The sequence below is a fragment of the Procambarus clarkii genome, chromosome 38, assembly GCF_040958095.1.
Source record: "Procambarus clarkii isolate CNS0578487 chromosome 38, FALCON_Pclarkii_2.0, whole genome shotgun sequence".
NCBI lineage: Eukaryota > Metazoa > Arthropoda > Malacostraca > Decapoda > Cambaridae > Procambarus > Procambarus clarkii.
Genome location: NC_091187.1, coordinates 37403153 through 37429582, shown reverse-complemented (window position 1 = coordinate 37429582; position 26430 = coordinate 37403153). Strand labels below are relative to the sequence as shown.

At 39.5% G+C, this 26430-nt stretch overlaps 1 protein-coding gene across 3 annotated transcripts; it reads right to left on the bottom strand.

The window, feature by feature from the left end:
- Window positions 1-524: 524 nt before the first annotated feature.
- Window positions 525-20069, bottom strand: LOC138372426 (zinc finger protein 98-like). 3 transcript variants are annotated; one of them, XR_011230864.1, is made up of 2 exons: window positions 18467-20069; window positions 525-877 (listed from the first exon to the last, which is right to left on the bottom strand). XR_011230864.1 is itself a non-coding variant. In XM_069337914.1 (2 exons), the coding sequence occupies exon 1, from the start codon at window positions 19645-19647 to the stop codon at window positions 18622-18624; it is 1026 nt and encodes a 341-aa protein (XP_069194015.1). In that variant the 5' UTR covers window positions 19648-20067; the 3' UTR covers window positions 525-877; window positions 18612-18621. The 3 variants fall into 3 exon arrangements, 1 of the variants encoding a protein (XP_069194015.1); XR_011230862.1 differs by having other exon boundaries at window positions 18508-20068; XM_069337914.1 differs by having other exon boundaries at window positions 18612-20067.
- Window positions 20070-26430: the final 6361 nt, after the last annotated feature.

The window sequence follows — 26430 nt, the reverse complement described above, 5'->3', positions numbered from 1 at the left end:
GGGCCTGGTCACCCACCCCATGAGCCTGGGTAAGAGAAGTCGTGTCGTCATCCATGCAGCAAACAATATCAAAAGTTTGGGACCTGGAACCAAGAGATACCACCTACCAGGGCAGCCAGGGAGACTGAGCGCGGGCCAGTGCAGGAAGGGTGCGTTGTCCCCAGCGGTGCTCCCCCTTTTCAACAGGGGAGTCCTACTACATCGTCCATTCTCCCACACTGGTGCTAAGACCCCATTCCCCCTATCGCCCCAGCCTGGACACCCAACCATCCACTCAGGGCGGCCCCTCACAGGCGACCCCTGCAGTGAGTGGTCCGATGGCTCATAAGGCCCCTACGTGGTGCCCTTCAGCACGTCCACCACCCAAAAAGGGGCAGGAGAGGGGGCAAAGGCAACCTACACTGGTCACAGGGAGGTGTACATGAGCCCCTCACCACGGCAAGGAGGCACCACGTTGGGGTTAAAAGGGGCAGTACCAGTTGTCTTGTACTCCAGAAATTATGGAACTTGACAGTAATAATAAGTTTTTAAACTCAAATATACTTTTATTGTTTATTATCAAGACAAGTTGAGGTACACAACTGTTATCAATCAAACCTTAATGTGTATACAAATCATGGAACACATTCTTAAGGAAAAGAACATCACTTGTGATACAGAAATCACAATATCATGATACATTTAATGAACAAATCCACAAAGGCTGTACTGAGGGTTTGAACTTGTGTCCGGGCTAAGATGCACGCTAAGGTCCGACTAAGGCGCTTTCGGGATCATCCAGCACGTAAATCAGTACAGCCACGATGGGTCGCACCGCTGCTGCCAGATCACTTCGCCGCCACACCCACACAAGCAACGCCATATTCAAGTGGTGTTCCTGCCAAAGAAAAAAAAAAGATTCTCTATAATATTCTCTCTACTCCGAGTAAATACCTAACCTGTCCTCCGATAAAGAGCATCACTTTTTGCTCATATGCATCACACAAGGCTAAAAAATTTACAAGAAAATGAAAGTGACTCAAGAAAGTGATGTACTGTCCCATTCTGTTTTGGAGCCTCTGGTAGGGTAGGAGAGACTACTTTAAATTGACCGTTTTCTTGTTGACATTGTGAAACCTTTGGAGGATGGCCTGAAACACCGTCCATCCCCTGAAACCGGGTAATGATGATCACTGTTATTTATTACCCGAGGCAAACTTACATTACTCTATAGTGTGCCCAAAGCATGGGCTTTGGGCACCTGTGTTATGAACCAAAATTCCTCGCCCGAGCACAAAGCAGTGAAGTCCACGCCATCTGTGAGTCCGCTCCCGAAAATCCCTCATGGACAATGCCATCTAGTGATGACGAGAGATGCCGGCAATAAGCGCTATATGCCTGTCCTAGTCGGCTCGTGACGTAGCCACTGCTGACCTCTGGTGAGGTGGCGCTTAGACAGTGAACGCAATCTATGGAGCAAATAGGCTGACGTTTGTGTCTAAGCTAGTAAGTGATGTTTCCTAGTGATCCCATGTAGTGTCCCCAGTACTGATGACGTGTCTGCTTTCAGAGTCAACCTAGGATGGCTGTGAGGTACGTTGATTCAGTCTACCCAAGGCAGCCAAGGTCTCTTCACCCAGTCTGCTTTGTAGAAGCTGTGACCCACCCCCGGACGAACTCTGCTGAGTGTGTGATAGCCTGCCTGAGGAGTGGCAGTGACGGAATTCGCTGTCTCCGGGGCTGGCTGGTGGAAGAGACCACCCACTGCGGTGCCGACCGAGGAGAGTGACCAGCGAGTCACACGAGGCTCCTGCCTAGGGCTCGCAACCTTAGTATTAGTCGTGGAGTGGTCTAACAGCGAGGCTGACTAGTACCTGCCAGCTACAGGCTGGACTGTGGTTGTAGGCCATCACGACGAGGCACCCAGTGGGATTGTAATTTGGCTGGCATGTGGCCAGGGTAGATTCATCGTGGGTTCTGGGCCATGGAAGAGAAAACCAGGAAAGGCTACCCAGAGTGAGCATCGCCAAGTATCCAGTGTCTTCAGAGGAAGACGAAGATGTAAATACTGTGCAGTAATAATTCCCTTTTGTGACTTTAATTTACATATGGTAGTGGGAAAGGAATATATATAATTAAGTATACTTGTGTATTTAATGTATCTCCCCCGTTGATTTTACTTGCGTTACGGAGCTCACCCCTTGAAAGCCTCTACTAACTTAGGGCCGGATACCCAAAAAACTAGTACCATCAGAAAAGAACCCGGTTGCGTCCCAATAGGGCCGTAAAAACGTGCTCTTAACAAATGAATCAAATTACATCCAAAAGATCTATTTGGTCTCAAGTCTAACACACAATTTTGTAAATGAACTCCACAACTCACCAGCTTGTACCATGTAAGGTAGACAACAACAACAGTTATGGTAAATAAACACTCATCTTGACAATGTCCAAAATGAGCTCATATTCTAGTGTAAAAGTCAAATGTGAAGTAAAGTGTACCTCTAGCACACCCTAACAAACTGTTTTTAATTAAAAATAATTTTAAACACAACAAAACTTTTGGCTACACTGACACCACAACCGTTACTCACCAGACTAATCAGACACATTACAATCTCAGATTCTACACACTCACACTGTAAGCTCATTGAAGTGCAAACTAACATTAATAACAGTAGTAAGTCCAAGAGAAACCAACAAGCTAGAAGGCTTATTCAATCAATTCAATTTCAACAATAAGAGGATCGACTGGGAAGAAATAAATATAGACCTTGGAAACATTCATTAGGAAACCATCTTAAGCGACAAAACTCTCACACAGGGAATAGCTCCACTAACAGCTGAAACCTACTAGATCTGCTTAGAGCACATGCCTGTGAGGAAGGTCAGAAAGAGGACAACTCTAGAAAGAGAACACGCAGACGACTGTACAGAAGGAAAAAATAACGGAAATTACTTAAACAGACACAACTGTCTTTAGAAAGTAAAATAAATCTAAACAGAGAGATCGAAGAAATAATTCTATGAATAGAGCAGACGTTGAAGTGATCATATTAGTGAGGGAAACAGATAACAGCTAAATAAAGTCCACAAAAACCATCTAATTATCGCAAGGGACTTTAATATTGATCTCTGCGAGCCTGAGGACCCTCCTGCTGCTAGTTTCCTCCTTTGTATGAATTCCTGCTTCCTCATACCCTTAATCACTAGACCTACTAGAATCACTGATAGTACTGCCACGGCTCTTGATCACATCTGGACCAACATAACCTCTCCGCTTACTTCAGGGATAATCATCGATAGCACTACAGACCATTACCCCACATTTCTCCTAACATTAACAAACCACCTCTAGAGACAAGGGAGATAAGCTTTAGGCTGCACAAAATACCTGCCATGGGCAATTTTATAGCTGCTGCTGCTAATGTCAACTGGGAGACTGAATTAGGTAACACAGGGGACATCAACCTAGCAGTGCAATCTTTTCTTCAAAAAACTCTCAGCCTTTATAACATCCACTGTCCTATGCTAATGAAACAAGTCACAACTAAAAGGCTAAACAATCCTTGGCTTACAAAGAGAATACTTAAATCTATTAATAAAAACATGACCTTGAGAAGAAGTATAGGTTAGGAAACATCTCCAAAAATTTGTCAAAGAATTACTCATCATTGCTATTTAAAATAATTAGAAGAGCCAAAATTAAATACTATGAAGATAAATTTACCCAAACAAACAGCAACATTAAGAAAACATGGAGCACAATTTCACAAATATTGGGATCAAAGAAGACTTTAAATAACAAACCAATACTTCTGTCCAATAACGATGGTCAGCTTACAGCCTCTGATACTGCTATTGAGTTCAATAGGCTCTTCTCTTCCATTCCATTCTCTTCCTTGCAAATGATATTCCATCTTCCAGTACTGATGTTAAGGACTATCTTACAGGTAAGTATCCACAGTCTCTGTACCTAACGCCTGCAAATTCCGCTGATGGTAACGAGATAATCCTTTTGCTTAAAACCAAATCAAATCTTGAGAAGATACCAACTTTAATTTACAAAAAAACTCCAGATCTTTAGCTCCTGCTATTGCATTGCTCTTCAACAAGTCACTTGAACTCCAAACCTTTCCAGATATTCTAAAAAAAGCGAGAGTAACCCCTGTCCACAAATGTGGTGATCTCACTGATGTTAACAACTACAGACCTATATCAATCCTGCCATACTTGTCAAAAATATTTGAAAAACTCACCTACAAGCAGCTTTACTCTTATCTAGCCAAACACAATATACTTAGCTCTTGTCAATAAGGCTTCAGTCCCAAAGAAAGTACTAACGAAGCAATTATTAGTATGATTAACTTGATACATGCAGCTCTTGATAAAAATGAGTTCTCTGTTGGGTTATTTGTGAACCTGCGTAAGGCTTTTGACATTGTCAACCACCAAAACCTTCTTCGTAAAATACATCATTATGGAGTCAGAGGTCACTCCCTGCAATACCTCAAATCTTACCTTACTGACAGGCTCCAGTATGTTTCTGTGAATAATTCAATTTCTCCCACCCTACCCATCAACATTGGTGTTCCTCAGGGCAGCATACTTGGCCCTCTCCTCTTTCTCATCTACATTAATGACCTTCCAAATGCCTCCCAACACCTCAAACCAATTCTATTTACTGACGACACAACTTTCATTTACTCCAGTCATGACCCCCTTGCTCTAAATGTCACAGTGAATACTGAGCTAAATAAAGTCCATCTTTGGCTAACTGCCAACAAACTCATCCTCATAATTGACAAAACTTTCTATATTTTGTTTGGCAATAAATCCTCAAATCAAATAAATCTCAGGATAAATAATACCAAAATTTGCAACAAAATAGATGGCAAATTCCTTGGCATTCTCATTGTCCACGAGCTGAATTTCCAGGGACACATTCTAAATATATAAAAAAAGTTTCAAAAACTGTTGGCATTCTTTCTAAGATCAGATATTATGTACCTCGCCCTGCCCTGGTGACGCTCTATTACTCCCTCATCTATCCTTATCTCAACTATGGTATTTGTGCTTGGGGTTATACTACCCAAAATCCTTTACATCCTCTAATTACTCAACACAAAGTTGCTATTAGGACAATATCCAACTCTGGCCCCAGACATCACTCGGTACCTCTACTCAAATCTCTGAATATGTTAGATATTAAGTCACTGCACATCCTCTCATGTGTATTATATATATATATAAAATGTTGAACTGTAATGCCAATTCTGACCTTAAAAGCTTCATTGAAGGTTGTAACAGAACCCATGAGCTCCACACCAGAAACAAATACCTTTTTGATATTCCAAGAGTATGACTTAATCAAACTAGAAATGCTATCTGCAGACTTTGACCCATCTGTGAAGTCGGAAATGGAGCGCGAGTGTGATGAAAAGTGTGCAAGGAAAAGTACGACATAAGTGAAAGTGAGGAGGGTGTTGTAGGGATTGCACAATGTAGCGAAGACAGTAGCGATCACAGCGATCCTGTAGAGACAGGATGCCTGTTTCGACATACAGGCTTAGGGTAGGAGTCGAACGCAAGGCACCAGGGCTGAAGAATAACCCAGTATGGTCCAGAGCATCAAGACAGCAAAGAGTAAAATGAGAGGCAGATGAGTAAGCACGACAACCATAATTGAGTTTAGACAGTACTGCCATAGAACCACAATGAGTCAGGGCAGACTGGAGTTTGGAAAGAGAGAAAGGATCATTATAGAGAAGCTGGAGATGCATGTGAAAATCTATGGAACAAGATTCATGAAGGTGCTTACGAATAAGGAAAGATGGAGGAAGACTAGAACTGGAGCTAAGAGTCGAAAAACGGGGAACCCAGTTCGGTGGCAACCGACACTGGATCCACCACAATAGAACCACGGAAGTGAAGGACTGGCGAGATATCTGGAACAAACTTACCCGATATCTTACAGATTTTCTTCCTGATCTGGGGCAGAGGAATATCAGTCGTAATTGTGGAGACAAAAGATTTCAAACTCACACATTTAGCCGTATGGACCGCACTCGCCTTGTGAAACGAAAGAAAACAAACAACCATCAATCTGCATCTGTCTTTCTTCTATGCTGCGCTCTTACAGCAGACAGCCGAAACACAGCCTGCAGTCCACCAGGGAACGCACTTCCACATGCCTCGCGAGGTAGCATGTAGGGTGAATAGATTCCAGTTAGCCTTGGCAAACTGCCAGCTAGGGGCAGAGACGGAAGGGTGAAAAGAGAAAAAGGTGACAAGAATGGGGAAATGGTTACCGTTATGGAGGTCACGAAGAACCCGCCATGTGAAATCTAAATAAAGAGAACAGGGGCAGGAGAGAAAGATCAAGACAGGAGACGGCGCAAGAGCAGGTGTCAACATAGGTGAGTTCACCAGAATTCAGAAGAGACAGAGAAGAACAGAGGACGAACCCTTCGGGAAGGCGGCCCCGTGTGCAGAACATCACCCCAGAGAGTATACCGACAGGTAAAATCACCCAACAGGAGCATAGGCTCTGGTAAAGAGTCCAATAGGTGTTTAAGACCAGGAAGAGAAAGTGGGAAATTTGGGGGGAGATAAATGGAACAGACTGTATACCAATTACTCAAAAGATATGGGCGACAGAACACTCAATGTGCAACTGGAAAAGTATGGGGACGAAGGTAATATCAGTACGAATCAAAAGAGCAGTAGTGTTATGGGCCCTAGCAAAAAATGGAGGGGGGGAAGAGAATGGTGTAACCACGGAAGTGACCAGGACAAGTGCCAAGCATCAGCTCCTGGAGACAGACACAAAGCAGTGAAAACTGTGATATCCGAAGCTGGAATTCATAGAAGTTGGCATAAAATACACGAATATTCAAATGAAGAATAAACATTGCCAAAAATAGAGAGAATAGAAATAGAGAACACGGGTCAAACAAAGGCAAATTAAAACAGTATACTAAGCAAGATCAGGATCAGTGTAATTGGGGTTATGGGGCATAGATAAATCTAGCAAGAAAATGTAAATCTATCAAGAACAGGTAAATCTAGCAAGAACAGGTAAATCTAGCAAGAACAATGTAGTCAAGGTAGTGGTAGGATGAACCAGAGGTGGACTGACTGGATCCAGAGCAGGAGGCATTGGAGAAGTGCGGTCAAGGCAATCAGGGAGAGGAGGGGCAGAAACAGTGGAGCGCACCTCATCAAGGGCAGCATCCAAGAGAGAATTGAGGGCCAAGGGAATTTCCATATTTGGGACAGAGGACTTAACCACCGAAATGGGAGGGGGATTCAGGGATAGAGTCGGAGTCGGAAGGTGAGGAAGAGATTGATGCCTTCTTACCTGCTGGGGAGGAAGAAGAGGAGCCAGGCTTATGTTTCTGATATAGACAGGTGTGCCAGCAGCATCGCACTGGGCGACAGCCGTTGCAGTCTCAACAGGAGAAGGAGAACAGGAGCAGTCAATATGAAGATTGCTGGGAGGAGGGACAACGACCTGGATGGACAGGCGGTGTGGAGGTCCAAAATACAAGAGGGGAGGGCCGAGAAGGAAAAGAGGGCACAGGAGACAGGGAAGACTGGGAAGGAAGGAAGGAAGGAAGGAAGAAAGGGAAGGAAGGGAAGGAAGGGAAGGAAGGGAGGAAGGGAGGAAGGGAGGAAGGGAAGGGAGACACCAGACAGAGAACCCAGGAGGAAGACCCTCTGGCCCAGAATTCAATAGAGCAGGTGAGGTGTTGGTGGTGTTGGTGTCCAGGTCCATGGCCCGGAAACGGTTGCAAAACTGAGAAAGTGGGAGAGGGCGACAAGTGGAACGCAATATAGAGTATAAGACATGCCAGAGGAAGATAAAAGATGGCGTACTTGGCGTCTCACCTCAAGAAAAGATAAATGATTCTGATGTTTCAAATTGAGGATGGCTTCCTCAAATTTGTATTGCACACATGTGTGGGAGAAGGTAGGGTGGGCATCACTGCAATTGATGCAGTGAGCTTGGGAAGAAAAGCAGTCTTATAATGACCTGAGTATCCACACAAGAGGCATAGAGACACGCCACTCGTGCATTTGAAGGGACCATGCCCAAATTTCCAGCACCTATTGCAGAGGGAGGAGAACTGGGACCAGCAAGAATTACGGAAGACGGAAGGGACCTACTATCAGAAGTGATCTTCATTACGCAAAGAGACTGGCCAGGATGACCACGAGGGAGGTCGAGTAACATATCAATCTGGAGCATTGAATGGCCTTGGGTTTCAAGGATATGTTTACTATCCTTGTGGCAATCTACTGGGGCAATCCCTATATATCTACATATATATATATATATATATATATATATATATATATATATATATATATATATATATATATATATATATATATATATATATATATATATATTGGTGTATACTGGCAGCAGGTTTTCTTTCAAACATGTTTCATTGAATATGACCGCATATTCTAATTCATATTCATATCTATATTAGCCCCCACGAAGGATGTAACCTTCAATGTAAGTACATAGGTATGACGTCGACCAAGCTGACGAGGCGTTTGACATGCCATCTTCAATCTGGTGCCCCTAGGAATCACATGAGACAAGCCCATGACATCACTCTAACAAGAGAAATGTTGAACAAGAATACTTGCATAATAGACAAAACCCAAGATTCAAGAAGATTACAAATTCTTGAGGCAATTCACATAAGAATAGAGCGACCTACCATGAACACCCAAATCACGGAACTATTTACTCTACCCACCATGAGAGTAAGGACAAGACAAGAACATATCGATGCCAACACAGAAGACAATGTCCAACATAACAGGCCAATTACACTGGATTAATCTTTGTGTTTGGATAGGAGATGCCTCGTATGGGCCAATAAGCCTTCTGCAGCCCCTATGTTTATCCCTTATGTATCCCCCCATGTTTTCACCTTCATTGTATTATCACCTGACCTAATGCGGGTATAAAATCAACTAGTATTGTAAGATCTGTTCACTTGAGAATGAACCATGGAGGTTCGAAACGTCGTGCAAATTATACAAATTAGTGTAATACACTCTATAGTAAATCACTTCTTTTCTTCACCTTAAAAGTACGAAAATGAGTTTTGGAGAACTCCTATTTCAATTAAGCCCTGATGCTAAGAAAATAGTTAGAGGGATAGAAGCCCTAAACCAGAAAATAATAAATACAGAATATGCGGTCATATTCAATGAAACATATATATATATATATATATATATATATATATATATATATATATATATATATATATATATATATATCGGTTCCTGTGGCCATTTTGGGCGGATATTGTGATAACTTTATCCGATCACGATTTTGGCCGTATAAGGGCGTTTTCCGGATGTTTGAATCCCGGATAATCACGGGGTTACAGTATATATATATATACACACACACACAAGGAACATTGGGTTTGTTAGGGGAACATAGCATGGTGTTTACATTCTTGTAAAGCTACTAGTACATGCAGCGTTTCGAGAAGGTCCTTAATCTAACGGATAATTTTAAGTAGGTAAATTGTAGCAAAATTTTTAAATGTTGACAGATACTTTGTAAAAAAAAAAAAAAAATGAGAGAGACTACTAGGTATATTAAAGCACATCAATAGCTCTGATTGATAGCATTGACAGCTATCACCAGTCGCTACATGGTGCGGGAGAATAGCTGTGTAAATCCTAGCATTTAACTAGGCATTTTTGGAGATCAGAACCAGGGTTTCCCAATGCAGAACAACGAGGCTAAGCAGACAGCTGCTTCCCGAGAAGGAGCTGCAAAGAAACATGTATCAGTAGGCGAGGGGATAAAAATAACAAAGGTATCCATCAAATCAACTAGGTGTTTATGGATGAATAAACCATCAGGACGAGTAGAATCAACATGACTAAGATCAAAATACTTCGTCCATGTAGCAGAACCAAATAAAGCTTGCAACATATTAGAACTGGAAGGAATCGTGTGAGTGTGACTGCGGAGGGAACAGCACCGAGCACCCCCAGTAAAAGGGAGGGGGGGGCCAAAGAGGCCCAGTTGTTACAATGAGAGATGGAGCCACTCCATGTGATGAGGTGGTCATCATTGGGAGCTTGGGGCTCAACCCAGCCACAGAGGTGGGAGGGGAAGCAGATAAGAGTAGTTGGGACCTGGTGGACCAAGCACTCACAAGTCAGGTAGTAGAAGAGCTCCCAGAACCCCATCAAGCAGGGAGAGTCAGGAGCTCCCTGATCTGGGACCAATGTAGTGTGAGCTACAGAGCCCAGCTTTCCATCACAGTCTGACTTGGGGGCCTGGTCTCCCACCCCTCTCACGTCTTAGAAGTTAAAAAGAGGGTCAGATATCAGCATATAAATGAACGAGTAAACATTTCATCAACAAACAAGGCCCCATACCCACCATGGAGCCACAATTAGTGGATAGGACACCCAACAAGACAAAGCCCCCCCCCCCCACTGTAGATATACGCCATACAATCGCAACCATAGGAATCATCAGTCCGTCAAGATATAATGGAAGCTCAGCACGCTATAATTGGGCTCAGCAATGAAGGAAAAGATTGACAATAAAGGTGTCCTCTTGCTCGACAATGACGAGTACCACAGTTTTACGGGTGAGAGGGTGTGCCTTCCCAAAAACCCGGTGTCTAAACAGAAGAAAACATCTGAGAGAATAATCAAGAATTGCAAAACGTCAGAAGGAAATAGCAATTAAACAGGAGAATTGGGAAGGAAAAATTAAACTTAATAAGAAAAAGTATTCAGCACAATTAGCGAAGATGGCAGCAAGAGCATTAAGCTTCAAAAAGACAGAGGACACTGTCCCAAGGAGCATCACACTCTAGCATCCGCCAACCAAGCCCCCTCATGATGGCAACGGGCTGGAAAGGGAGGGGGAGATGAGAAAGACGCGAGGGTGAAGTGATACTGCCCAGTTTAACACCAGTGTTAATAGGTAGAGTGGGTGAATTGGAATCATTCACAGAGACATACTGGAGCCTGTCACTAAGGTAAGACTCTAGGTATTGGAGGGATTAACCTCTTACTCCGTAATGTTGTAATTTAAGAAAGTTAATGTGTTAACAGTGTAAAAGTCTTAATGTAGGTCAACAAATAAATGAACAGGGTACTCATTTCTTCCAAGAGCTGCATATATAAAGTTAATCATACTAATCGGTGCATGATTGGTCCTTTTTTGGGCTTGAAACAATTATGGCAAGAACTAAGTAAATTTTGTTTTGCTAAATAGGATTAAGGCTGCTTGCAGATTAACTCTTTAAAATATTTTAGACAAAATCTGCAGAGTTGATATTGGTCTATAATTGTTGACTTCAGTGAGATTGACACTTTAATGGACTAAGGTTACTCTTGCTTTTTTTCCCCTTAGAATATCAGGAAAGGTTTGGAGTTCAAATGATTTGTTGTAGAGCAATGAAATAGCTGGAGCTAAAAATCTAGAGGTTTCTTTGAAAATTAGGGTTGGTATGTGAACATATGGTATCTGTGCATGGGGTTCATTCATCCACTGCAAATTACCTGATGCTCATCACTACCCAATAAAAATCTGCTATCAGAACAATAAAATTGTCTTCAAACAACACACAGCCTCTCTGTTTAAATCCCTGAACATGCTAAATATACACTTGCTCTACACATTCTCTTGTGCTATTTACATGTACAATACCTTGTTCCTAAATGCTAATCCTGATCTGAAACTCTCAATTGATAGATTTTTTCTATCAATTGAGCAACTTTTTCTATCAACTTTTTAAACTTTTTTTTTTTATAGTTTTCTATCAACTATCAAGTTTCTATCAACTTTTTCTTTGATTTCATTTATTACCTAGGTTGCCTAGCCTCACGATACTCCCTTACCCCATTGTACCCCTGGCTTTGCCTGTATCTCAAATTTGCAAATTGTTACTTACAGTGTACCTGAGAATACATGTAAGCAATCTACCTTATTTTTTCTTTTTTTTCCTCAATTTGTTTTTGTATTGTATAGTCTTGTTTATATCTTTGTTTTGTATTTCTATATCTTTTGTTTTGTATAGTCCATGTTTATATGTTTTTTCTTTAATTTCATTTATTACCTAGGTTGCCTAGCCTCGCCATACTCCCTTACTCCATTGTACCCCTGTAAGCCCCTTGTTAGCTACCTCATTTTTTTCTTTTGTTGTTCCTATTGTGTTTGTTTTATATAATAATGTTTATAAATTTTTCCCCCTTTTATAGCTTAATCCTACTTTGTAATTTGCCTTTCTTGCCTTGTTTTCCTGCAACCAGCTTTTTTATGCAGACAAGTATAGACCCAGAACTAAACCTCTTATCCACTATCTATGACAATCATCACTTTAATTATCTAAATTGCAGACATTTTGCAGCACATGATGTAAACAATGTATTAACTCATAATCACAATATCTCTGTAATCAACTTGAACGTTAGATCCCTAGGTAAACACTTCGATGATGTTAGTGCCTTGATTGAAACTATTGACAACAAATTCTCTTTTATTATACTTACTGAAACATAGTTGAAAGAGGATACTACTCAACTCTTTAACATGCCTAACTACTCGGCAATTCACAACTGTCGTCAACTTCAGAGAGGTGGTGGCACTGCTCTTTACTACCACCATGAACTAACATGCTTAAAAGAAATTAGAACCAGAGACTGCTATGGGGAATATATCTTCGCCAGCTTCAGAGTCAAGGGTGCCGAGTCTGTCCTGTCTGTGGGTGCAGTCTATAGAATTCCTAACACTGATGTGTCCGAATTCAACTCAAACCTTAGAAATCTAATACTCGATAACAGACTGAACAAAAACCATCTAATTATCGCAGGGGGCTTTAATATTGACCTCTGCCAGCCTGAACACCCTACTGCTGCTAGCTTCCTCAACTGTATGAATTCCTGCTTCCTCATACCCTTAATCACTAGACCTACTAGAATCACTGATAGCACTGCCACGACTCTAGATCACATCTGAACAAACATAACCTCTCCGCTTACTTCAGGTATAATCACCGATAGCACTACTGACCATTACCCCACATTTCTCTTAACTAGCATTAGCAAACCACCTCTAGAGTCAAGGGAGTTAAGTTTTAGGCTGCACAATGAAACTGCTATAGACAATTTTATAACTGCTGCTGATAATGTCAACTGGGAGTCCGAGTTAGGTAACATAGGGGACATCAACCTAGCAGTGCAATCTTTTCTTCAAAAAACTCTTAGCCTTTATAACACCCACTGTCCTATGCTTACAAAACAAGTCACAAATAAAAGGCTTAACAATCCCTGGCTTACAAAGGGAATACTTAAATCCATTAATAAAAAACACGACCTTGAGAAGAAGTATAGGTTAGGAATTGTCTCCAAAGAATTCTCAAAGAATTACTCATTATTGCTCTCTAAGATAATTAGACGAGCCAAAACTAAATACTACGAAGATAAATTTACCCAAATAAAGAGCAACATTAAAAAAACTTGGAGTACAATTTCACAAATATTGGGATCAAAGAAGACTTTAAATAACAAACCAATGCTCCTGTCCAATAATGATGGTCAGCTTTCAGCCTCTGATACTGCTATTGAGTTCAATAGGTTCTTCTCTTCCATTGGGTCATCCCTTGCACATGATATTCCATCTTCCAGTACTGACGTTAAGGACACTCTTACAGGTAACTATCCACAGTCTCTGTACCTAAAGTCTATTAATTCCACTGATGTCAATGAGATAATCCTTTCCCTTAAAACCAAGTCTAGTGCCCTTGAGAAGATACCAACTTTAATTTACAAAAAAGCCTCCAGCTCTTTAGCCCCTTCTATTGCATTGCTCTTCAACAAGTCACTTGAACTCCAAACCTTTCCAGATATTCTAAAAAAAAAGCGAGAGTAACGCCCTTCCACAAATGTGGTGATCTCACAGATGTTAACAACTTCAGACCTATATCAATCCTGCCAAACTTGTCAAAAAATTTTGAAAAACTAATCTATAAGCAGCTTTACTCTTTTCTAGCCAAACACAATATACTTAGCCCTTGCCAATATAGCTTCAGACCCAAAAAAAGCACTAACGATGTACTTATTAGTATGCTTAACTCGATTCATACAGCTCTTGATAAAAATGAGTTCCCTGTTGGGTTATTTGTGGACCTGCGTAAAGCTTTTGACACTGTCAACCACCAAAACCTTCTTCTTAAATTACATCATTATGGAGTCAGAGGACACTCCCTACAATACCTCAAATCCTACCTTACTGACAGGCTCCAGTATGTTTCTGTGAATAATTCAATTTCTCCCACCCTACCCATCAACACTGGTGTTCCTCAGGGCAGCATACTTGGCCCTCTCCTCTTTCTCATCTACATTAATGACTTTCCAAATGCCTCCCAACACCTCAAACCAATTCTATTTGCTGACGACACAACCTTCATTTACTCCAGTCCTGACCCCCTTGCTCTGAATGCCACAGTAAATGCTGAGCTAAATAAAGTCCATCTTTGGCTAACTGCCAACAAACTCACCCTTAACATTGACAAAACTTTTTATATTCTGTTTGGCAATAAATCCTCTAATCAAATAAATCTCAAAATAAACAATACCCAAATTTGTAACAAATTAGATGGCAAATTCCTTGGCATTCTCATTGACCACAAGCTGAATTTCCAGGGACACATTCTAAATATATAAAAAAAAGTTTCAAAAACTGTTGGCATTCTTTCTAAGATCAGATATTATGTACCCCGCCCTGCCCTGGTGACTCTCTATTACTCCCTTATCTATCCATATCTCAAGTATGGTATTTGTGCTTGGGATTCTACTACCCAAAATCATTTACGTCCTCTAATTACTCAACACAAAGCTGCTATTAGGACAATATTCAACTCTGGCCCCAGACATCACTCAGTACCCCTACTCAAATCTCTGAATATGTTAGACATTAAGTCACTGCACATTCTCTCATGTGTATTAGCCCATCATCACACAGCCCACCTTAAGCCCATCATCACACAGCAAAAATCTGCTATCAGAATAATAACTAACTCTGCTTTCAGACAACACTCAGCTCCCTTGTTTAAATCCCTAAACTTGCTAAATATTAACTCCCTCCACACATTCTCTTGTGTCAACTACATTTACAAAACCCTGTTCTTAAATGCAAACCATGCTCTGAAACTCTCCCTGGAGAGATGTAATAGGACCCATTATCACCACACCAGAAATAAATATCTCTTTGATATCCCCAGGGTCAAACTTAATCTGTGTAAACACTCTATGCAAATTAAGGGACCTAGTCTATGGAACTCACTCCCTAGTGAATTGAAAAACTGTAAAACTTTTGCCTTATTTAAAAACAAAACCAAAAAGTACCTAACTTCATCTTCTTAGTTTCCTACACTGAGCTTTAAATTTGCTCTCTACCTAGTGTTACCCAATCTCCTAATTTTTATGTAATATCAAACAACCTTATCATTGTGTTCATTGCTGTCTTCCTTTATGTGCTAGCCATATGCTGTATTGTGACTACCAATTTTTGTCAACTACCATTCAAGCTGTCACTGCAATCAATCTTAGCTACCTATGTGCTTTATGTGTCATCTATCTATACCTCAACTATGGTATTTGTGCTTGGGGTTCTACTACCCAAAATCATTTACGTCCTCTAATTAACCAACACAAAGCTGCTATTAGGACAATATCCAACTCTGGCCCCAGACATCACTCTGTACCCTTACTCAAATCTCTGAATATGTTAGATATTATGTCACTGCACATTCTCTCTTGTGTATTATACATATATAAAACGCTGAACTGTAATGCCAATCCTGACCTCAAAAGCTTCATTGAAGGTTGTAACAGAACCCATGAGCACCACACCAGAAATAAATACAGTTTTGATATTCCTAGAGTAGGACTTAATCAAACTAAACTGGGCGCAATTCCTTAACTGTAGCCTCTGTTTAACGCAACAGTAAAATGTGTACTTGGATGAAAAAACGATTCTTCGCGGCAGGGGATCGTATTCCAGGGACCTGCCCGAAACGCTACGCGTACTAGTGCCTGTACAAGAATGTAACAACTCTTGTATATATCTCAAAAAAAAAAAAAAAAAAAAAAAAAAAAAAAAAAAAAAAAAAAAAAAAAAAACTAGAAATGCTCTACAAATCAAGGGACCCAGAATGTGGAATGACCTTCCCAACCATGTTAAAGATTGTACCTCTCTCAACCAGTTTAAGATAAAAACTAAACACTACCTAATAAATTCCCTGTAACCTTCCTCACCCCTCTATTGTCAACCCATGTCTGTTATTTTTTTTTAATCAACACTGTTTGTCAACCTATTGTATTTGTGCTGCTTTTTCAGTCATGTTCCTCTTTTTTTATCTTTATTTGTATTTGTTCTCAACACTTTTTATTCTTTATGCTCAATTAGTATTAAGTTCTAGATATTAATGTTTTTCTTGCCCGAAACGCATTGCGTAATAGTGGCTTTAGGCATTGTATGTACTAGCTCTATCTATATATCAATCCATTAATGTAACATCACTTGTATGTATGTACCTTACCTGAATAAACATATTTATTTATTTATTTATTTATTTAATATACTGTACCTACAATTTTCTCTCATCTTTTTTTCATTTCATGTAACTGTTATCATTTTTTTGTCTATAAATTTTGCAAGTATTTACCTCCTTTAAATTTTCTTAGATTAAGGACCTGCCCGAAACGCTGCGCGTGCTAGTGGCTTTACAAGACTGTAATTACCATACCTGTATTTGTATCCTCACATTCCTTATGTACGTTCTTGTATATGCATAAATAAATAAATAAATAAATAAATATTATACATATATAAAACGCTAAACTGTAATGCCAATCCTGACCTCAAAAGCTTCATAGAAGGTTGTAACAGAACCCATGAGCACCACACCAGAAATAAATACAGTTTTGATATTCCTAGAGTACGACTTAATCAAACTAGAAATGCTCTACAAATCAAGGGACCCAGATTGTGGAATGACCTTCCCAACCATGTTAAAGACGGTACCTCTCTCAACCAGTTTAAGATAAAAACGAAGCTATACCTAATAAATTCCCTGTAACCTACCTTACCCCTCTATTGTCAACCAATGTCTGTTTTTTTTTTAAAGAGCTCTGTTTGTCAATAGAATTGTATTTGTGCTGCTTTTTCAGCTATGTTTTCATTCCATGTTTTCATTTTACTCTTTATGCTCATTTAGTATTAAGTTTTAGTCATTTAAGTTTTTCATGCCCAAAACGCTTTGCGTAATAGTAGCTTTAGGCATTGTTTGTACTAGCCCTATCTATAAATCCATCACTCTTTGTAAAATCTCTTGTATGTATGTACCTTACCTAAATAAACATTTGATTTGATTTGATTAGATGTAATAGAACCCACGAGCACCACAACATAAATAAATATCTGTTTGATATAAATTGACAGTCATGCTAATATAATTGCCAGTAAGGTTTATGTAATTCACAATCATCTTAATTAATATAATTGGCAGTTTGGATAATATAATTGACAGAGGATTATACGAATCAGGATAATATTATTGCTAATCGAGCAAATATAACTTTGAATCAGGCTTTTTCACCCACAGGGTTATTGATCGATGGAACTGACTACCTGCCAACGCCATAACTGCCAAAATGTGCTGAATTTCAAAATATACCTGGAGAAAATCAAGGAAAATTGAGGGGGGTAAGGGAACCTTCAACAAGCTGCCAGCTTCCCATTTTTATCGAGGCCACTAGGGTAAGTGGCCCTCAGGTAAATCGGGTAAAATATTATTCCAAGACAATTACAGCATAACTGATAAAGTTAGGCCAGAGTAATATAAATTTCTGGTAAATTTAGAAAGATGTAAATTTCTAGAGTAATATAAATTTAAATTTCATATTAACTTGACTGACAGTTATAAATGCCAATCTGCCTTCAATAAACTCTTCGGTGAAATATTTATAATCAAGAGTATTATTCATAAATATGCCTAAACAAAAAATATAAAATAGACATCAGTTTGCATATGAATCTGATGAGAAAAATTCCTTGATTAACCTACATTTCCCTATCAATCAAATGGTCTCATCTTAAGTACGTCTCAGACTGTCTTCTTCACCAGCACCAATGCTAAATAATATTACAACAATAATGTCCATAACTTAGCTACAGAGTATATTACATTTTAAATAAATTTTCACAGAGAAGAAAAACAGAAAGCATAATATTATTTACATAAATATGAAGAAAAACATTTAATGCTTTGATTTATCTTTGCTAAACTAAAGAGATATTTCTATACTTATAAGCAATTTTGAATTTTCCTATAGTGACAGCTTCTCTAGTTCTTGCTTGGTCATCTAACTTTCATAAAAGAACAATATAATAAAGTATCTTGATCTTTACCTTTCATGGTGAAGTGTATTTCTCAAACAAAATAGAATTACCTTTGAAGAACATCCAACTGACATTGTGACAGCACACTGTTAGATTAAAGTTAAGTTAATATACCTATATGTGCCTCATTATCCTTCAACATTCTCTTAATTACCTTCCACACACTAAGTGTTTAGCCTATTATTTGTATGTATCATTTTGTGCCTCTTCATATCACGAAGACGACTGAATCTCTTCCCACACTCTGGACACTCGTGAGGCTTGTCACCTGAATGCACTAACATGTGAGTCTTCATACTTCCAAGACAACTGAATCTCTTCCCACACTCTGGACACTCGTGAGGCTTGTCACCTGAATGCACTAACATGTGCCTTATTATAGTTCCACGTTCTCTAAATTTTTTGCCACACTCAGCACATTGAAAAGGTCTCTTATCCGCATGCACCATCCTGTGAGTCTTCATACTTCCATGCTGACTGAATCTCTTCCCACACTCTGGACATTCATGAGGTTTGTCACCTGAATGCACTAACATGTGAGTCGTCATACTTCCAAGACGACTGAATTTCTTCCCACACTCTGGACACTCGTGAGGCTTGTCACCTGAATGCACTAACATGTGAGTCTTCATAGTTCCACGCTCACTGAATCTTTTCCCACACTCTGGACACTCGTGAGGCTTGTCACCTGAATGTACTAACATGTGAGTTGTCATATTTCCACGACGACTGAATCTCTTCCCACACTCTGGACACTCGTGAGGCTTGTCACCTGAATGCACTAACATGTGCTTTATTATAGTTCCACGTTCTCTAAATTTTTTGCCACACTCGGCACATTGAAAAGGTCTCTCATCCGCATGCACCATCCTGTGAGTCTTCATATCTCCAAGACGACTGAATCTCTTTCCACACTCTGGACATTCATGAGGTTTGTCACCTGAATGCACTAACATGTGCTTTATTATAGTTCCACGGTCTCTAAATTTTTTGCCACACTCGGCACATTGAAAAGGTCTCTGATCCGCATGCACCATCCTGTGAGTCTTCATATTTCCACGCTCACTGAATCTCTTCCCACACTCTGGACACGCATGAGGTTTCTCACCTGAATGCACTAACATGTGACGCTCCACATGTGAAGGACGGGTGAATACCTTCTGACACTGTGGACACTGGTGAGTCTTCATCTTCTTTATGACAGGTGCAGTTTGTGTGAAGGTTTTCTCCCCCGGATGTTGGGAGAAGCGTCAAGGCTTGAGTGTTGTTTCTTAGAGTTAGACTTGATGTGAGCACTTGGCGGTCAATGGTGGTGCTTCTTCTTTATGATAGGTACAGTTTGTGTCAAGGTTTTCCCTTAATGCTCGTGCTGGACATCACCGGCGGGTGCTGCTAAAATGGTGGCGGTTGTTTACCCTCTCATCACCTGAGCGTTCCAATGTTTTGGTCTGGTTTCACATATCATTTTTCCAACCTCTTATTTTTGTTTATAGCTAGTCATTTAAAATTAACACTTGTATTTATTCTCATGTTTTTGAATCAAAGAATGTACTTGGAATTGTTTCTTTAAACATAAGGCCACACGATTATACTTTTTGAAGGAAACAGCTCTCTCACTGGGATACAAGATACTCCTAACATTGACAACACTAATTTTTTTGCCATTTCGGACACCAGTTTTGGACGTTTCGCTTATGTGTACGTGTTCAATATTAAATCGACTATATAATGTTATTAATAATTAAATTATTATAAATTAAATAATTAAATTATTTATTATAAATAAATACTTAAAAAATGTATTATGTATGTTGTATTAAAAATTAAAAATACGGATGTACACTATTTCACTTGGAGATATTTGCATAATACGAATTATAATCTGAAAATATATACATATAACAATGTATAACCATGAATGAAAAATCAAACAGGAAATTACTTAAGCACTTACGTGATAATCAATTCAATTTCTTTCTTTATTATGCACCCCATACCCATCCCGTGGGCGCGTGTAAAGGATTACAGAGGCATATAATCGGTTCAGGAACTGAACCCTCTAGTTCGTTTAGCTAAGCAAATAACAATGTTTGACGCTAGTTACAAAATTAACAATGTTGCATACACATGTACACACCTCATATGTACATGTACATATATATATACGTATACACCTATATACCAACCCGTTCTCACACAAGACAGCACATATATGACTTAATGCTTAAAGTCAATATGTTGAATATGATTTAGTACATATGTGATATATTTCCAGTTACCTTTTTTACCAAGGCCCAAACTCTTCCTCACGTACCAATTTACGTGTCACAGTACCCGTCCATCAACGTAGATAGCAGAATAGTCGTGATTGGTTCAATTATAAGGAAAATTGTAGTTTTCAGGTCCCACATGGGTTGTGAAATTTACCTACTATTGTCCATGCTCTTAGAATATTACAGATCAGCTACTTCCTATTGAAGGCTCGTAGTTTTGTTTTGAGAAATATTAGTTGTTTTTAGTAAATTATAATAAGCACTATAAATTATTACATAGAATAACAGTGCTTCACCAATCAATATTATATACCATAGTTTGAGCTTTAAAAATCTTTAAAGAATGTTTTGTAGGAACGCTAACAGAAAACGATGTTGTTGGAATGTTTATGGGGTAAACTACTGCAAATTTGGGGATCACTTCCACCCACAGGAATGGAATGGCGTCCACTACCACCGACAGGATGAGTATGGGGCTCACAACCACCCACAGGATAGGTATGGGGTCCAATACCACCCACAGGATGAGTATGGGGTCCAATAACACCCACTGGATGTGTATGGCGTCCATTGCCGCCCACAGGATGAGTATAGGGTCCAGTATCGCCCACAGGATTAGTATATAGAGTCCACTGCCGCCCACAGGGTCGGTAAAGGGTCCACTACCGCCCACATGGTTGGTAGGGGGTCAACTGCCGCCCACAGGGTCGGTAGGGGGTTCACTACCGCCCACAGGGTCGGTATGGGGTCCACTGCCACCCACAGGGTCGGTATGGGGTCCACTACCGCCCACAGGGTCGGTAGGGCGTCGACAGGGTCGGTAGGGGTCCACTGCCGCCCACAGGGTCGGTATGGGGTCCACTGGCGCCCACAGGGTCGGCAGGGGGTCCACTACCGCCCACAGGGTCGCTATGAAGTCAACTACCGCCCATAGTGTTTGTATAGTGCCCACTACCGCCCATAGTGTTATTATGGGGTCCACTACCCCTCATAGTGTCGGTATATGGGGGTCCATTACTACCCATAGGGTGTGTCTGGGGTCTATTTTTTCTGTATAGCAGAGGTGGCAATACTGCTTTTCCAATCTCATTTGTTGTTCAATGTAAAATATTTGTTGCTCGACTTGCAACAATATATATATATATATATATATATATATATATATATATATATATATATATATATATATATATATATATATATATATATATATATATATATATATATATATATATATATATATATATATATATATATATATAAATATATATATATATATATGGTATAGTGCCTTTGCAATAATGTACCAATGTGTGTATTTGTTGTATTGTATTGTTGAAATACATTGTTCAGATGAAATACATGTGAAATATTGTTGAAAACATCTTGATGACTTATTAAACCAAAATTATTTATTAGTCAGAAGAAAAACAAAAACGCGAACTATATGTTAAACCTCTACCAGACAAATATTTTAAGTAAAACCGAAAATATTTGAAGTTTTATAAAAGGGGCAGTTTTCATTGCTCGTCGAGCTCGAAAACCGCAGCATTCATCTCAGAACCATGCCTATTTCACACAGATTCCTTAATAAACGTAAGAGTTTTATATGTCACAAGAAAGATATAAATATAAGCTTCATTCTAAATACCTTACCATGGGCATATTTAAATTTAAAGCGAAGATACGTGCACTTTTATAATAGCCGAGCTTTAACCCCGGACAGATTGATCGACCGAGCAACTCTCTCTCAGAACAATGTTTATTTCAAGTGAATTCGTTAATAAACATATATGTTTTATATGTTTCAAGAAAGGCAGACATATAAGCTTCACTTTAAACACTTTACCATAGACATATTTAAAGTTCTAATGAAGATACATGTATTTTAAAAATTACGGAGCTCCCACCCCGTACAGACTGAACGACAGAGCAACTCTCTCTCAAATCAATGTTTATTTCACGTAAATTCGTTAATAAACACAAATGTTTTATATGTCTTAAGCAAGATAGAAATAAGAGCTTCATTTTAAATACAATACAATAGACATATTTATAACTCAAGTGAAGATACATATGTTTTTATAGTAGCGCTCAGTAGCTTGTCGGGCATGGAGTGCAGACGCCTACGCACTTGCCGATATATTGTATAATTAACAATAATACGCTAATAAAGCCTAAAATCTTATATGCCTCCAGAAAGACCGAGATATGAACATTATTATGATTTCACCAAATGAAATATATCATGTTCGAGAACAAAGATATATCAATTTTAAATTAAGTTTCGACTCTTGCTCGGGCAAGAGAGATGGGGCGACTCTCGCCCCATCTATTGGAGATTCTGTCCACTAAAGACCTCAAAAGCTACTCAAACCCTCCTAGCATTATTTAAGTAATGAAGTAATATGGTATATTTACTATAATGTGGGTGCTGAATGCAGAACATGAGAAAACATATATTTACTCCAAACTAATATAATTTCATTAAGAAATAAGTAAATAAGTAGCATCAAAGGAAGTCGACGGTCCAAGCGTCAATGTTGTGGAGCGACTTATCCAAGATATATCGTTGTTTGGAAAGTGTTTGTTGGCATATCCAGTTGTCGTACTTCTCTGCACAAATTATCACAAATTTAAATTATAATGTTAACAAGTAGAATACGTATTTTTAATAAAATCTAACATAACTAGCCAGAAAACATTTAACATTTATTAAAAAAATATATGTTTGGAAGTTAAATCGACTTCATAGGACAATGGGTTTTGTTATATATACTCGTTATTCGTTGACATGCGTTCGCTACTTAAACTACCATGTACTGTACTTATGTAAAATCTCCCATGTCAAGTTCAAGTTCAAGTATGTTTATTGAGATAAGCAATAAATACATCTCAAAGGGATAGAGTAGCTTAGGCTATTTCTACCCCCTTCTACTTCAAGTCCCTCAAGGGGCGCACAAATTCAGTGAGTACAAATAGACAAATAACATTACAAGAATCCCATTTAATCTCCCATGTCTCTTCGCTCATCTCACCGAACCCTACAGGCTCTGTGATATATTGTTTAATTAATTGAGATTCACAAATAAAGCTGATAATTGTATCTGTTAACAAAAAGGCAGAGCTTAGTTTAGTTCATTTATTATGCACCCCATACCCATCCTATGGGCGATAGTGTAGTGTTACAGAGGCACATAATGGGCTCAGGGACTGAGCCCCACAATTCATATAGCCAAGGAAGTTATAATCTTGATAAGCTAGTTACAAAAGTCAATGCACATTGTCACATCAACAATGGGCTCGAGACCGACCACAAGTACAGTTTATAATTTAAGCAACTGACATATATGGAGGGCTAGTGTCACAATTGATATGTTTATCCTACACATAACCCCCTCCCCCATCCAATGGGCAGCGGTGGATAGGTTACAATCAAGTCGTTTTTTGCGTTTTATTTAGAGATTAGATCTTATTGGGTGCGGAAAGATATTCATATTTTAAAGAAGGCTTCTTGGCTGATGCTCTCCATTGATGGAAAATATACAACCTTTGAAAATCAATGTTAGTTTGATCTAGATATTGTAATTAACGCAGTTACCTGGTGTTATTCTTCACCTATATCTTTTTCTGGTTAATCCCTATTTACATTATGCAGTTCAGGTTTCGTCGCCAGACTATAGTTTTTAGTTTAGTTAATTTATCACATAATGGGTTCAGGGACTGAACACACAATTTATTTATCTAAGCAAGTTACAATCTTGAGGAGGTAGCCACAAAATTCATAACACATCGTCACATCAACAACGTGGGTTCGAGATCGACCACAAGTACAGTTTCTAAATTAAGCAAATGTCATATGTGGAGAGCTAGTGTCACAATTGATATGTTTGTCCTGCACATTTTCACAGTAGTTTGCTTGGGTTCTTTTAATTATCTTAGATACCATTGAAGACAACCTCCTAGGTACTATAGTGTATATATGCTGGTAAGAAGTATAATTATCCTGAGAAATCGTGTAAATTATGTTGTACGAGTGCTTCCAGTTAAGTAACATAGTTCATTTGTGTGCGCGTGCTTGAAGAGGAAATGTTTCCCCCCCCCCCCCCATAGTAAATATTTGTGGGTTTCAGACCATACGACCACGGCTTACCCTCGCCGCGGTCGAGGGTAAGAACACTGGATGTATATACCCAGTATTACAAGTAAACATTAGCAATAACAATTATGGAAAGTTCCTTCACCTATACATAGACAAGAGACTGAACTTCAGCACCCACATACAACACATAAGGGAATGCTCTGAGAGAGAGAGAGAGAGAGAGAGAGAGAGAGAGAGAGAGAGAGAGAGAGAGAGAGAGAGAGAGAGAGAGAGAGAGAGAGAGAGGGAGAGTAAAAATGTCCACTGAGGTCTGATTAAGTCCTTTTGGGGACCTTAATCATTAGGACGTCCAATGATTAACGCAAAGTGAAGCGTATTCAGATGGTATATTGACAACATTCAGCATATCTCATAATGACCTAGTAGTACTTGGTACCACAAATACCAAATAATTAAACACCACTGTACCGTACAGTGTTATATATTTATTTCAGTTTGAACAATTTTTAACATTAACATTCCAACATTCATTTTAGCAAGTTCTCTCAGAATGACGTGTGGGTTAGCAATGTCAAAGGCTGACTTAAGATCTAGGAAAGTGGTATATGACCTATCAGTATGCAGGGTGAGGAATGTGGTAATACAGTGATGTACACTCTTTCCATGCGTAAAGCCATATATCTGGGGAGACAACATATTAATAATTTTGTAAAGGAGACGGTTGAGAACCATCCTCTCAAGACACTTATAGAGACAACTAGTGAGGGAGATTGGGCGAAAAGCACTCCGCTGGTGAGGTTTAGGAATGGGAATAATAACACTGTTGGTCCATAACTTAGGAAGCTCCCCAGTTACATAGCTCACATTATACAATTGAAGCAAGGGATTCCCTGGAACTAGCAGAAGCATATGCAGTATGCCGTCAGTAACTCCATCCTCCCCGGGTGATGTAGCTTTGCCTTTATGTAGAGCAGAATCTAGTTCGTATTCAGTAAAAGCATGTCACAGTCATCCTCTTGATGAAGCATGAAGTCAAGGAGCCTTGCCCTATCAGTATATCTATCATTTAATTCATTCTGTGAGGGTAGAGGAAGACTGTCAAAGCTGGAAGTCGTGGCCCAAGCATCAACAAGCTCATTTGTTCTGTGCAGAGGATTAGGGTACGAGATCTCTGCAGCATTTTTCCCTTTGATCTTGTTGATATCCTTCCATGCCCGACTTAGTGTCGTGTGAGAATTGAGACCACTGACAAAAGTTTCCCAGTCTGTCTGCCTCAGCTCCACCATACGTTCCCTGGCCTCAGCCAGAGCCGCTTGAAAGAGCCGAAGCATTTCAGCAGTGCGGGTCCTTCTACAAGCTAGTCCAATTATTCTGGCAGTGCGTTTTAGTGCATGCAATTTAGAATCATTATAATAAACATAAGTGCTATGACCGGTGTAATTTGGGTTACGTGGCCTGGACGATGAATCAAGTGATTCTATAAACTGTTCGAGAGTACCTGTGAGCTCATTGTTAAAATCTTCAACTGATGAAGGCTCAGATGAACTGCACCAATCTGACACATGAGCAACAAGATTGTCTCGTTGATCGATGGGCAC